This window comes from Ascidiella aspersa, chromosome 1 (genome assembly GCF_963924565.1).
Source record: "Ascidiella aspersa chromosome 1, kaAscAspe10.2, whole genome shotgun sequence".
Classification (NCBI taxonomy): Eukaryota; Metazoa; Chordata; class Ascidiacea; order Phlebobranchia; family Ascidiidae; genus Ascidiella; species Ascidiella aspersa.
This window is the reverse complement of record NC_139447.1, coordinates 19253484-19269412: the sequence shown is the minus strand read 5'-3', so window position 1 is coordinate 19269412 and position 15929 is coordinate 19253484. Positions and strand designations below refer to the sequence as shown.

Sequence of the window (15929 nt, the reverse complement as noted above, 5' to 3'; positions counted from 1 at the left end):
GTGCCAAATCGTTCTTGGGTTGCCAAGTTGTTCACCGTTAATCAACATAACATATTATGTTGACTCACAACATGTCAGTGTGCTTAAATCTCGCTTTATAACCGATGATTTAAAATTTACCTGTAACAATTTCACAAAAATTAGTTACTATTAAAGCCGCTGCATTAAATGTGATATTTTGCAAACTCTACCTAAATTTTGCACGGTAACAAACTTCCAAGAAGTTCTTAAATGGGAAAATTTGTGAATTCTTTTCCTAAATTTTGCGGGGTATGCTCGGTAACAGACATTAGAAAGTTCTTAAACATAGAAGTATTTTTTCTTAGTAAAATTTGTTTTTATTAAGCCAATATATTTAATTTGATTTTATGTCCACGCAGTAATTTGATTTTTATGTCCATGCAGGTAATTGCGCTTGAAAGTTTTGCGCGGTTCCGTTAAGAGTTTTACAATATGTCGCGCACGCGCCCATGGAGATACAAGTGCACATTGACCATTTGTTAGGCGGCGCCCAGTGTGACGCTCTGTCGGTCCTTTTGTTAGGCGAGTATTACATGGTGTGTCAGCCATGCAGTGTTCCCGATAAGCGCATTTTTTTGCGTATTTGCAGTGCAAGCAAGCAAAAAAAATTTAATGTTTTTTTTTTTTCTAATTCGACCTCCAGTTGCCTCCTGAAGCCCAGATTATCACTATTTTGCAAAGATTAGTACATACAATACCTTATGTACCCCATTCTTACTTAACAAAAGTTTAAAAAAATGCCCAAATTTGTTTTATTCGAGCTTCGTACGGAACAAAAAATGCCCAAATTAGTTTTAGCTGAGGTACGTACCGACAAAAAAAAGTGCCCAAATTTCTTTTATTTGAGCTATGTACGGCCAAAAAGTGCCCAAATCAGTTTTATTTAAGCTACGTACAGACAAAACAGTTGCCACATGAGTTTTATTCGAGCTACGTACAACCAAAAAAGTGCCCACATTAGTTTTATTCGAGCTACGTACGACTAAAATATGCCCAAATTAGTTTTATTTGGCTACGTAGGGACAATAAGTGCCCAAATTATTTTATTTGAGCTACAAACGACCAAAAAAGTGCCTAAAAAAAAATTCCCAAATTAGTTTTAGCAGAGCTACGTACCGAACAAAAGTGCCCCAATTTTGTTTTATTCGAGCTATGTACGGAATAAAAAATGCCCAAATTAGTTTTATCTGAGCTACGTACAGAACAAAAAGTGCCCAAATTGTTTTATCTGAGTTACGTACGAGCAAAAAAGTGTTCTATATATTATGTGGAAAAAAGTTGTTCTTAACTAGGGGAGGCGCTTCCCCCTAAATAAAGCGCCGACAAATTCTCAGGGCGTCGCAAGTTCTGCTATAAATATTTTCTATTATGTGCAGTAATTTTTATGGTTACATGTTACGTCTGGTGTGCTTTCTGCCTATATTCGGTGTCTTATGCTTTACTTTGAAATTACACGCAAGTGTAGTTTCACACGATCCGCCAGGAGGTATTGCAGTTCTAAGCTGTTTTTAACGCTTAAATGCTGTTTTTACTGCTTAAAACCGGGGTAGGCAACCTACGGCCTGCAGGCCAGATCAGCCAATATAATTTATCCGGCCCGCCGCCTCTTTGACAAACTATTCACGAGTCCATTTCAAATACTTTTTGACTATTTTAACTACGTAAATGCAAAAAATTTTCACGCTTCGCCTGGATGATCTTTCTACGTTCGATTTGTTACGTTTTGATGCTGTCTTTCAAACTAGATCAGCGCCTCGTTACTGTTGCGCCACGGAAGGCTGCCAAGTGCGTCGAGGACAAACGGAAAACGAATTAACAAATATTGTACATATATTTTTTAACATTTTTTTTATGTTCGGCAAAGTAATAAAAACTTGAAATTTCAAAGAAATGCCTGTATACCAAAAAATAGCGCTCACTTCGCTCGTCTTCTACTTCAAGGTTAATTAACACTCAACTAGATAAACTATTAAAAACGGTGTACAATGCAAAATAACAGTGTACAATGCAAATTATAATATACTATAAAAAGGCAAATTTGCGCGTTGTGCCAACTAAAGGTGTAGGTTAAATTTATGTCAATATAAACAGGAAAGACGCAAAGGCGAAATTTTTTTTGATTAAAGTTATCAACTTCAGAAAATGCGTAACCTGTTTAAAACTTGAAAATGCTTACTGATAAAACCGCTGCACTAAGCGCGATAATGAACTTGACCATTAGGCGGTTACACCACGCTACGCTTGACTAAGTCCAAGCGAGCGCAGTTCTCCAAATAAATGGACATGTCTGGGAGAAATTAATTAAGATTATTGCGATGCCATTTGTGCTCTCCCGCGCATATTGCTCCTCTCCATTTCAACAAAAACATCCGTCCGATGGACAAAGCAAGCAAATAATAATTAATTTTTAGGGTAAATTCCGTGAGCGCGGATATTAACAGACTAAAAATAGTGAAGACCAAAAAAAAAAGTTTTACTGCGTATCCAATTTGGGCACTTTTTTGTTGGAAATTTTGAGCACTTATTTTTGGCATGTGCACAAAATTTTGGGTACCTGCACACACGGTAAAAACTTAGAGGGAACCAGCGGACAAACTTTCTAAAATGTATATAAGATATCGCCAATAAGCATTCTTTTTATGTTGTTTCAATTTTCAGTTCTTTAGAATTGGTTTTAAACTGCATACTTGTTTTATTTTTAACAGTTTTTAATTTTGTTTAATGCAAACTGCATTTGTCAGAAAAGGATTAAAAATATTTAATGTTTTGTCATTAAAGAATCTAATATAATAAATTCACTTCTTGCCATTCCCCCATAATCGAATAGTTGAATAAATTAAATAAAATATACACAAAATTATTTAATATTCCAAATTTTTTATTCTTGATTTAAAACTTTCTTTTTCTGGAATACCTCGTCCCTTCAAGTGTTTATGATATTATTGCTATGATATGTTTTTTGCATTGATAGGTTTGTGCACCAAGATTTACACTTAGAGGCGGTGGCGGTGTCCTTGGAATAATGTGGGAAGCGGAACTTGGACGATGTTATGTACTAGAGAGCAATTTACAACCTGCTCACTTTCGACATGAGTGGATACCTTGCATGGGTAAATGTGTTTTTATAGTTTAATTGCCATTCATGATAGGTTATAATTATACCCTAATACATATATATGTTGTGTAGATAATAATTGTATTCATGTGAACATTTCATTTGATACTTTTGGATCAGAGGTTCTTAAATTTTTTTTATCTGCTGATATGTTTGGATGTGCTGCGTACCTATAAAAATATTGAACTTAAAAGACAAAACATGTGTTTTTAGGGTTGGAAGCCATAACCATCTGCAACTTTAGTCAAAACACTTCCTGTTTTGACCCATTAGCGCATTCACAATTTAGTAAATGAACTAAACTTAACTACATTTACCACAGTGTGGAACGAAATTTACTTGACATGTTTTTATGTCACAAAATAATTTAAAAGCTCATTTGTTTAGAAACAGAGAGTAATGATTTTCAAGGGGAGAAGAGTGGTAAAACAAAGCACTGCTTATTGTGGAAATGTCTTTCAGTAAATTTTTGGGTTATATCGCAAAAAACATTTATAAACACTTAAATGCCACAAGATTACCTTTATATGGCCGTATTAGCACTCTCCTTTTAACCCTTAGCCATATTTAATTTTTTTAGATTACAGATTACCTGCAATTCAGCATACTTTTGCTGGTTAAAAAATAAAATCCAATCACAAGTTATGAGCCATTTAATACACAGGGTGGGCAACGTGCGGCCCTTCACCTTTTTCCATCTATTTTTCCCTAAATAAGGCTATGAGTATGCATCATGTTGGGACTTTTGCTCTTTTCCTGTTTGAAGTGCAATGTAACCCATCGGCTATACCGCTACACAAATGCTGTTGAACTCGAATGGAAAGCATCTATTACAAAACAATCTTCATTTATAAAGTTTCACTGGTGTCTCATTGTTGTGATGAAGAAGTGTTTTGCAACAATTACACTTGTGTAGCACGGTTAAGGTGTCACAGACTTTTGCCATGCATATTGACTGAGATGTTATGTTTAACAGCTGGTTTTGAATTACGGCTGTTAATTGGGGTACAAACTCATAATCTATGCCAAAGGGCTATAACCTATCACTCTACTGACTAAGCTATGCTCCGTAGTCGAAACATGAGAAATCATCATACAAGCTGGTTTGGCCATGGTCATGATTTGAAAGTTCCATGCAGGCTAATCTTGTATTTTACTAGTAGCCTTTTTAAAAAGACCTAGTGTTTTATTATTGGTATACTGCAATCATTGGTCATTACTACTACAGAATGCTGAAACACAGTACATACCCATGTATATTCCATTGGCAGCAATCCAGACTAAGGCATCCCTAATGAAATTGTTTCTATTAATAGAATGCAGCAGGCTACAGTCCAATGGCGTTTATTGATATTCCACTAAAGCTCAGCCAGTAAGAGCTAGCTGTGTATCCATAAATCCAAAAACGGATCCCGAACTTAAGAAATTCCCCCCTTTTTATTTGACGTAAAATATTATTAACAGTATAAGATAGTGATGGTAATGAGGTCAAGTAGGAAAAAACCCTAATCAGAAAACACCCAATTAATGTCCAGCTAAAGCGAACCTGTATATGCAAAACTCCAACCTGCTTCTTCGACACTCCTGCCAGGCGTAAATGTTTTGGTACATTTATTTTCATATACGCCCACCCCCCAAAAAAAATTATTTAATAATAATTTATTTGTGTTTATTCAAGGCAAACTTAATCCTGGAGGTTCATATTCTCATGAATGGTATGGGTATTGCCAAGCTGGAATGTCAGTTGATTTTGCAAATAACAAAGATGAAGATTTAGTATTTGGAATGCCTGGACCATTTCACTGGACAGGTTTATTTTAAAATTTAGGGTTGTTTTTGGAATTAGTGCATTTGTTAAAATGTTGTTGTATCTTGAATGTAATTCAAACTAAATTTGATAAAATAGTAAACTAAACGACAATTTTTAAAAAATTTCAATATTTTGTAAACGATTTTTGTGCATTTTGTAAGCAATTTTAACTTAAAATAATTTCGACAAATTTTAGCCTAATGTGTAAATTTTGACACCGCTCTACGAATTATCAAAATAAAAAAAATAATTCTGTCAAATCAATGTTTGGCAAATTTAGTTTGTCATACTTTTACTTGTTGTTGCAGAGGGAACTTTTGTAACCATTTTTTTGTCTTTTTGCCTGGTAAATGACTTTATTGACTGCAATCCAAATTTTGAATAGTTGCAAGACCAACAGTGTAGTGTCAACTCTAGAGGGTATTGAATTTTGTGTATTATAGAATAAAGATTTGTCCACATAATTTTATAGGTGCCATAAATTCAAATGAGATGTCCCAAAATGTGTTTTTTCCTATTTCGTTATGGAGCAAAGATGATGATAGGAAGGGAGTTGTTCCCCAAAATAGCTACTTGGGTATTCTATTATTTTTCTGTCACGAATACTTGTATTTGATACATACAACATGTCTATTTCTTTGCTCATTCCGTGACAAATTACCTCATATTAGTCATTTAATTACCTTAATTACCTTGAACTCCATACGTGACATTTAAAGGCACAGTTCACACTGCAAGAACTAAAGCAGACCAATGGTTTTCTGGAGTTACCACAACCTGGATACCAGAGTTTCCTTTAAGAAAATATGGTGATCCGGTTTCTCAAAATTCTTATCTTGGTAATGATACAATCCTCAATTCCAAACTTCTTCAGTCCAAATTACTGCATGTAATATACCATATTTTTGCCACCATAAAAATAATTTGAAAATGCATGCAAAAGAATGGAACTAAGAACTTCTGTCTTTCTTTGTTGTTTCCAAGCACCTGGCACAGCTCAACTATGTGTTGTGTTATGCCTGCTTCAGCATTGACAAACGTATAGACATGTTGTATGTCATTTGTATTTGTTTCACATAACTTATTGAAGTATACCTAGTCTTGTAATGACATTTTTATCATTATGCTTATCGTTAATATTAGTAAAGTAAAATGTAGTATTGTTTGTTGTAATTTGTATTTTATATTGCATTGAGGAGTGATTTATATTCCTTCAGTTGCAACACTGCTTCTTTTGGGTAACAGATTAAACAAAAGCTTTTTAGTAATGTTAGGCTAGATCAGCGTTTCTCAACCGGTGCGCCGCGGCGCACTGGTGCGCCATGGAAGGCTGCTAGGTGTGCCGCGAGCGCTGGAAAAAACATGTCAAAATATGTCCAAAATTAATCGGTTTTAAGACTTTAATGGACAAAATAACGTTTTTAGTTCCAAGGGCTGGAAGTCCCTTTAAAGATATGCAACTATAAAACCCATATAATAAAAAAATGCAGGCAATTTAAGAGAAATATCGGTACACCTAAAAAATTTCGCGCTCGCTAGGTGCGCCGCCTCATTTACATACGTCTCTAGGTGCGCCCCCAAGTAAAAAGGTTGAGAAACACTGGGCTAGATACTGACTTAAAATTTGCTCTTACCCTAACCAAATTGCACTCGCCAAAATGTTTATCAATAATTACCTTTTTTATATGAAAATTTCATTCCTACTCAAATAAACAATTTGATTAAACTAGTAATATAAAGAACCCTAATTGTGTTATTAGTGACTTGTAACTCAAAATAAATCTTATTGTCTATGAAAACCACCGGTGCACAGTTCAAATATGTGAATGAGTTTAGCCTTAGCGCTACTGTGATAACAAAGAACATATGTAAAATATTACTTTTAAGCCTTTCTACATTAATTTTTTGTTGTGGTTGTACAAATTTGGGTCTCAATCAAGTCAGTTTATTTGTCTGAAGTTGGACTCTACACATAAACTTTATATTCTAGGCTTGAGACGGACTTTAGTTGTTTCAAGCCAACTTCACAGCCCTGACTGACCTGTAGCTTTGTCATTTTGGGCAAGTCTGTGGTGCTGAACATTGGTATGGCCTTCGATCAAAAAATTGAGATGAACATTCTTATAACAGTATAACAACAAATAATTCTCATTTAAGGCCCTCGCCAGCTTGGCTAGTGGGCATCAATCAGCACCTGCCCAGAGCAAATTGCAGTTGGTTTTGTTAGCGGGCGAGTGCAAGATCTCTAAAAAGTTGTTTCACCTGAAAATGTTTTGTCATGAATTTAAGACTTATATTGCCATTAAAACTGGGGAGTATTAGGGTATTAAAATGTTTAAAAAGTACTGTAATGCCTTTATATGATGATTGTAACTTAAATTTTGCTTCGGTCTATAATAACTTTAACACAACAAATAAGTATCCTAACATTAATCAAAATAACTACTCTGGTAATTAGTTTTTTTCCTTCGTTTCAACAACCAACACAAGTCCCCTTCGGGGTAATGATAACAAATCCTCATACATATACAATACATGACTAAATCAAAAAGAAAAAAGAAAAGAAGACCCTTTTTTGTTGCCAAATTTTGCTATATCCCAAACATTTTGGTCTTGAGATTGTTATAGCCCGGAAACCTAACCACAAAAGATTAATTTTGAAACTTGGAAATTTCGACAAGATGGGCAATGCCATGAACGTCCAAACAGATGTGATGCTCTCATGCTACAGATGCATAATCATTTGAGGATACTTGAAGGCTGCAGTCGTTTTTATTATTGTGTTATTGTGAACTGTTTTTTATTTTTTTCTTGTGTTTTCGGAATCATGGAATGTTCACCAGAAGGGCAACAGCATAAACATCAAAACAGACATGATTCTCTTTGCATGCTACAAACACTTGCTGAAAGAGACTGCAGTCATTTGGTTTCATGAAATATTTTTTTTGTGTTGTTGTACATGTAGAAGTGTTCAGTGACATTCAACCTTAGGCGACTTGTGGAAGTGTTCAATTGTAGGCAAATATAAATAATAATTACCAGAGAACCATTTTGATTAATGTTATGCTTATTAGCAACAGTTAATATGTGTGTGATAAGATTAAAATGTCATGGTTCTTATTTGAATCTTATGCTTTGGCCGTATATATATATGTAATTGGTTATTTATGGTGGTAATTTGAGTAAAGATGGTGGCAATTGTGGTTAAGGTGGCTTGACGTCATATGAGTTTAAATTTGTAACATAGTGTCATTTTTAAGGTTTTTCTGTTGCCACTGGAAATATTACTGGCAAATTCACAAATTTTGTTGCTGGTGCTCCTAGAGCAAATGACACAGGAATAGTTGTAGTATTTGAAAAAGAGCAACAAGGTTAGTAACTATTTTATTGTGATTTTGACATTGCTTAAAAAACATTCATGGTATAGGAGTTGCAAAAGTCTTGAAAAAAAAAGAAATTTTATTTGGAGAACGTCTAGCTTCTGCATTTGGCTATGATGTACAAATCATTGACATAACTGGTGATGGGTAAGTGCTTATAATGTTATACGTTTGTTAATTCTCGAATATGACAAATTTCCAAAAACATTTAGACGAGAAGATTTAATTGTTGGTGCACCACAATACTATGACAAAGATAATAAACATGGTGGAGCTGTATATGTGTATATAAACAAAGGCCAAAGTACTATTGGACCAACCCCAACAAAAGTGTAAGTTGTGGTTTTGTAGTAAGCTAAACAAAATATCGGCATTGCCCAGGTTAAAAAAGGTATTTGCTGGTTTTGTACCATATCACATTTAACTTGGTATAAAAAAATATGTCCCAGGGATGTAAAATAATTACTATTGCAATAAGCTTGTTTTTTTTTGTGTACTTTCCAAAAATAAATGTTATGTATAGTGGTCATAATGGGTTCTTGGTATGTTGTAAAGAGGCTCTATTGCAGTATTTACCATTACAATAAGCTTTTTTGCACTTTACCCCAATTTAGCAGGGATTAAAATATTAGAAACCTTCAAGCTGTTGCCTCTTAATCACTATTATATATTGTGTTCTACCATTCCGGTTCTAATTTGCTGAAACCGCAGTATATAAATCTTATATATATATATTTGTTTGTTTGCTATCTGACTGCACATGGTTCTGTTCAGCAATATGGAAGATGCAGAACAAATGTAGGGATATGCATCATGCCAGAGTTAATACAAGCTAAGTTTAGCCAATTGATTAAAGAAAGGCTGATAGCTTCACTTTTTATGTCTGTGTTGGTGTGTAGAACCAGGGAAATGTGTTTATTTGAAGGCATCTTTTTAGACATTAAATATTTTATAAAACACTTGTTAAACATCTTTGCACAACATGTGATGTGACAAGAACATCTTTGCACAACATGTAATGAGACAAGCCAGGTTATAAAGTATTGTTTACCACGAGAATTCTTTAAAAATGTAACGCTATGCAGAACATTACTTTTTGGTAGCATGTTGACTTTATTTTGTGTTTTATTTTTAGTTAATTTTATGTTACATGTAAAGATTCATTTTTTTAATAGTCGACTATAACATGCAGATTAGGGTTGTTCAGATTTTAGCTAGTTAAAATTTTTCTCGTGGTTTGGACCTTAAAAATAGGATAGCATAAAAATTATTGAAATTGGGTCATAATTTTGTAATGCTCAATGCGACTTAAAGTTTAACAGGCAAATTATCAAAATTTGGGAATTTTCCTCTTGTAAAAACTTGCTAAATTGGCTCTATTGTAAAGAAACGATGGCAAACAGTTCTGTTAAATGTTATTTGTAAATTAGCAACCAGTGGCATATTCAGGAGGGGGGTTGGGTGTCTAGGCCCCCCCCCCCCTATTTTTTTTTTTTTTTGTTAGTGATTATCACTTTTTGTTCGTTTTTGTCAGGGTTTTACTCACTGTCTTAAGCGGTAATGTTTTTAATGTAATTAGGTCATGCGTCTTAAGCTAATGCAATTACCAAAATCAAACGCCGTTTTTCATCTCCTGTTTGGTTGACCATAAATGCAAGATATGTCGTTTACGGTCAATAAACGCAAGATATCGACCGTAAACGCAAGCCTTCGTTATTCCTTCAGCTTGGCTGATTAGCAGGGGTGTTTTCGACAATTGACAATGCAAAATCAAGCCTTACTTTTTTGAAAAAAGTGTTGAAAACATTGAGTTAGGCGCAGCTGTAATGATTGGTACCGCAAAATTATTCTTTATAAGCATATCCTAAGACCACAAATAGGACTAGTACCTAACCAACCCACTTGGGAACTTTGTAAGGATTAAGGTCAGGTTTGTGACCCGCGCCTTAAAAAGGTTCACCATCCCTGTCATATAACATCCAAACAAACTGATATTCACAATACTAAATTCTGTGCTTAGTTTAATCTTTATGATTGACATGCAACCTGAATCGTTTGTTTTTTCTTCATCAAATTTAGGCAGATTCTGTTATTTGAAAGAAAAATCTGTTTGACTGAAATGTCCAGTTTCTTATTATTACATTACAACCCCCTATGTGTGATCTCTGTTATCTACTGCCACAGCATATATTGTTTTCATTAAAATACCATTCATCTTAGCTTATTACTAATAATTTGGTACTAATCTAGCAGATTCAAAGCTTCCATTTTAAAGAGGGTATACTCTCTTTTGTATTCTCATATTTAGAAAAAGGTTGACGGTTACTGGATTAAAAGATAACAAAAATATACCTCACTTTTATTGTCACAAAAATTAGTTTACGTTGTCCGGACAGGATAAAGTCAGTAGGCCAAGTTGCATTTTGTGTAGCTAGTTCAAGACAACATAGTATTAAGATTAGGAAATGCTTCTTTTAACTCTGGGTATTTTCTTTAGTTCCAGTATATAATAAATGGTTGAAACAAAATAGGATCATAAGGAGAAAATATAAGATAACTCTTTAAACACATGGCAGCATGATGTCTCTTGTGCAATGAGTAGATGAGTGCATTTTGCAAAGTTCCAAGGGGTTATACTGCAGTTGTGACTATGTTTTTATGAACAGCCATTGTGCAGTTGTACTTTATTTGACTATCTATTGGAAGGTTGTTCAAATGATATTTGTGTTTATTTGCTTTTGCAGTTAACAGGCAGATCTACAACCCTTAAATATGCCCCTTAGTTAAACTTAAATATGCCCCTTAGTACTTTTTTTATCAGTTTGTTTTTGTGTTCTACAATAAAAATATTTCGCTCCCCAACCTTGATTAATTCAAATAATACTGATGATGCTCCTAGGAGGGAAATATGTTTATCAATCACCAAGCAAGTTGATTTAAGATTTATTCATACTTAACTTGTCTGCATTATTTGTTTTTCATCATTTAGATTCAGGCAGATTCTTTTATTCAAAAAAAAGTTTTGATTACCTTATACATTAATTAGTGTGAATTGAAACATATCTTAAATTTTGCCTGTTTTTAGCCCCTTGTAAAACATCTTTAATATTGAAAGAAACAACTTCCATATTTTTCCAATAACTGTAAAATGAATTGGTACTCTTTTCGCATTTTAAGAATGTCCCTTCATGGTCTATTTAGTTTTGTTTTATTAAAAACTTTTGTAATTAATAACCCAAATGTGAGCCGGTGTATTTGCTTGGCAGGTTTTCGCTGAATTCATTTGTCAAAGTTCTTATGATTAAGAGCGTAACAGAAGCTGACCGACTTAACTAATAAACCACAAATAGTTATGTATTATATATTTGTTAAGTTGCATGAGCTGTATTTATTCGAATAAAATCTAACAAATTACACAAATCACTTAATATGCTTAGTTGCAAAATTTTGCGCTGGAAAATATTCTTCACAGCTTGTCATATAATTATACAATTCACCAATATGATTTTCTTCTTTGCAAGTCTTCATATAGTATGCCAATTTCATTTGAAAGCCACCAAATTTGTAGAATACTTATCAGCTAGATCATAGTTGTTGAGCATGTATGTGTGTGTATCTTTCATTAACTGTTAAAAAGCAGTACGAAATGAGGAATATTGCTTGATTTTACTACAGAACATAGGAGATTTTCTGAATGTTTTATAATAATTGCGTGGTAAACTTTAAAGGGATTCGAGCAATACAAAGTCATGAAACGATTTCAATAATTATTTTGGCAGTCTATTTTTAAGGTCTAGACCAGGGATGTCCAATCCGCCTGATGTTTATAGACGGCCCACCACTTATTCTTACTTTTAGTAGCCTTTATTTAAAACAATCATTTCGACTAATATTAAAACATGGAGTGGCGCAGTATTTTACGTAGGCCTAATTTTATATTTTTTCTGAGACTATAATTAAGTATAATGTCGCATTTCAACATCCATCAAACACTTGTGCACCTATCATTGTTAAGCAAGATGTGTGCTTTTCAAATGTGTGTTTTTGTAAACCGTTTGAAGAAAATATATTAGCTTAAAGGTGTCATACTATTCCATGATACAACATGTAAACTCAATTTTGCTTGAATAGCGCGATAAGGCCGAGACTAGAGTGAAGCATATAACTGGTAACAACTTATCAAAATATCTACATTGAAATTGCACAATCCCTCCACCAAAGCGAATACAAAATTCTTATGTGGCTGACCTCGTCTTTTTGAGATGGACAATTGCACTGGTCGCATCAGGTTTACATATTCTGGTTTAGGGCGATTAACAGATGTTGTCCATCGCTGACCCCCTATGTCTACAATAAAAAGTATGATGCTGACAAACTTTTAAGTAAATCAACATTGAAGCATTGAGAGGGGGCATTAACCATCTTTGCGAAAAAACAAACACAATTTTGACAATTATTTTTTTTCATTGATGGCCCAGCAAGAATGTCACATTGCTTCATTTTGCCCTGCCAACTCTCTCTTTTAAAACATGAATAGGTTCACAGGATACAAAAAATTGTATATGGGATTAGATAATTTCTTTACTTAATGGCAAAGAAAACTACTAATATGCACATGCGCAAGGTTTGGTTTGGGTGATCGCTAAATACTTTTAAGAGACCGCAAGTGTTTCATTTTATACCAAAAAAAAAAAAATAGCCATATTTGCTTAAACATTTATTTATTAGGCTACTGGCAGTGCACAATCACAGAACAAATTTTTCAGGTTCTATCTCATGCAACAAAACAGATTCACAATCCCGTTCCCATCCGCCAGCTTCCATTTCTTCGTCGTTTGCAGATTCCAACGCCTTCAATGCTCGCACTGTCACTGTTCGTTGGTCCTTTGTTTTTTGCCACTTCTCAGCTATCTTTTGTGCATCCTCGTCAGTGAGCTGCTCCTGACCGTTTATCAAAATGTTGATTAGAGCATTCAGTGTGATATCTAGTAGCCTATTTCGTTGCTTGGTTTTAACATGACATAGAGTCGAAAATCCTCGCTCTGGCCAGGCGGCTGCTAGAGGAATTGACAATGCAATGCAGCTCTGGAAACATTTGCTGGAATACGTTGTCTCGAGCAATTTTTCTGCAGACATCACCGGAATCTTGGCAGAACTCAAATTCTGGCATTGTCATTCTATCTTTCAACGTTTGATAGTCATTTAGTACTTTCAAGGTTTGTTCAGCAGGAACAATGTCAAATAAATAACGCATTAAAACTTGATAGCAACTGTCGGCACTTCAACGTATTTCTTCATTTCTGTTCTTCCTCTCTTTTACACTCAAAATATGCCGCCTTATATAATGCCAAAAATATTCTCCCACCTACGAGAAGCTTCGGTTAAGTTACGTCACAAACAATTGTTAAAACTAAACGTCAGGTTGAGTAAATACGTTTATGACATCATAACCTTCATAAAATTCAGTTTAAGTCGGAGAAGAGTTCAGAAGGAATAGAAACTTGAATCTAGGTTTCGCAAGAAAAGCAATTATTATGTTATTTCTGATTTCAAAGGTTACTTTAGGACAAACATTAATCTCTAAAGATGTGGTACAAACCTAGGCATTTAAACTACATAAAATCAACGCAACATAAAATTAATTAAACAACCGTTACTTTTCTAAACAACAGCACATTTATTCATGTCAATTTTATGTTTTTGAAGGTTGTATGGACCGATTGATTCTGCTTTTGGCAATTCTATTACTAATCTTGGAGATATTAATATGGATGGAACAAATGATATTGCTATTGGTGCACCAGGTTTTGGTGAAGGTACAGGTGCTGTGTATATTTACCATGGAACCAGTGATCCAAATGCTGGCATTCAATCGGAACCAAATCAAGTAAAATAAATCACATTAGTTAAACTCATTGTCAAAGTTTTTACTATATATATATATATAAATTATATGAATATATATTTAAAAGTAAGTTTAGTAAACTTTTTCATAATCAGCTGTGGTTTAGATTACTAATTGCAGAATTACTTACTTGACTGCTCAAAAAGCAGCTTTAGAAGGGCTAGATCACAGTTGTTAACACACATATGTGTGTGCATGTATTCATTAAACAAGGTTTTCATGTAATTTTTAGCATAACATTCAATAAAATTAACACAATATATATTTTATTTAAACAAAACGGCGCCATTACATGTTAATCTCTTTAAATTAAATTGTACATGCTTCTACAGGTAGTTAGCAGCAACTATTCTCACCGTTACACGTCTTTGGTAACTTAAAATGTGAAGTGTTTTTTTTTCTGTGAAATTTACTAATGAAGCTAACTATTGTTGCATTGGAAAAACCTTGGCTAAAATACCTATTTCAGTTTGGTGTTAGATCCGAACCGATACCACCCTTGTCTTGAATGATCATCAATAGTAACACTTGACATGGCATAATATGTTGCCTTAATATCCAATATTGGAATATCCCTAGTTGTGAATTTCACTCCTATTATTAGAATTTTTATTGATAGAGCGAAAAGGTTGTATCAGACAACTGGCAACCTTAGCTAGACAAAACTCTGCATAAGATTACACTGGTCAACAAAATGTCACTTCATTTTTACTTTAAAATGGTAGTATTTTATTTTAAATGTATTTTGTGTGCTACTTTCAAACCTGCTTTGGTTTTCATTTAAGAAAAAGATGTCAATTTTGTGTTTTCAGAAAAAAATATTTAAAAGAATATGATGTCTAGCACATGGCAGCACAGATATGCTTGGTTAGGAATGTTCAGATTAAACATTTTTTAACAATTTAGGTTTCCTGCTTGATTTCCCGTTATGTGTCACATAAAAATCAGTTTCATAAGTTTTCGAAACAATCAGACCACATTTAGGGGCTCCGCAGACTCCCCAAAGTTAAATTGCTAAATCCCGGGACTTCCCCTAACATGATACTTTGTGTTTTTGTTTAGAAACATGGAAACCTTGTAATTTTTATACTAAGCAATGGCAATAAAGCATCACTAATCTATTTTCCAGTTTTATGTAACTTATAATGTATTCTTAATGTCCTACTCTACCCCAATTTAGAGCTGTCATTTAATTTATCACATATATACAATAAAATATATTTTTTGATCAACAGTGGATAAAGAAGGAGTATAACAAAAGTATAACAATGTCACAGTTGAATAAATGCAGTAAGGAAACATCAATGAATGGCTTTCTGTATTTTTTAGCCAAGATTTATTTAAATCTAGGTAAGATCGCTTGTGATCTTCAACAGTCTGCAGCAAGCTTACTAGTTGCTGAGTATTGTCGTTAATATAGCAGTATAAGCAGTGTTTAATTTTACCCCTCTTTCTGGGGCATCATTCACTACTTTAATAGTACATACAAACGAATTTTTTGACCCATGATATGAGGATCACAAATCGGGATAATGCTTCGGCCAATCACATTCCCGATTAAGTAGTGTAAAAATAAACCAGGAATCTGGGCCAGCCAAATCTTCTTAAGTTGTAAAACTGTTGATTTTATGATGCAAAACTGGAATGTCTTGGTGAAACTCTTCAGTCTTTTGCAGTTGCGAGAAGTTTTTGAACAAT

General features: G+C 33.9%; 1 protein-coding gene across 3 annotated transcripts in view; it reads left to right on the top strand.

The window, feature by feature from the left end:
* The window catches only part of LOC146168176 (integrin alpha-6-like), a 69508-nt gene that overhangs the window by 20589 nt on the left and 32990 nt on the right, over positions 1 to 15929 (top strand). For 2 of the 3 annotated variants that reach the window (XR_014494551.1, XM_083382268.1), the window contains exons 5-11: positions 2993 to 3131; positions 4815 to 4946; positions 5419 to 5523; positions 8207 to 8317; positions 8374 to 8473; positions 8539 to 8658; positions 14033 to 14213. Coding sequence is in view for 2 of the 3 variants with exons in the window: in XM_083382268.1 (XP_083238394.1) it covers positions 2993 to 3131; positions 4815 to 4946; positions 5419 to 5523; positions 8207 to 8317; positions 8374 to 8473; positions 8539 to 8658; positions 14033 to 14213 (888 nt within the window). In the remaining variant the exon portion in view is untranslated. Of the gene's footprint in view, positions 1 to 2992; positions 3132 to 4814; positions 4947 to 5418; positions 5524 to 5665; positions 5786 to 8206; positions 8318 to 8373; positions 8474 to 8538; positions 8659 to 14032; positions 14214 to 15929 lie in introns of all 3 variants that reach the window. The other variant, XM_083382260.1, reaches the window with a different exon arrangement.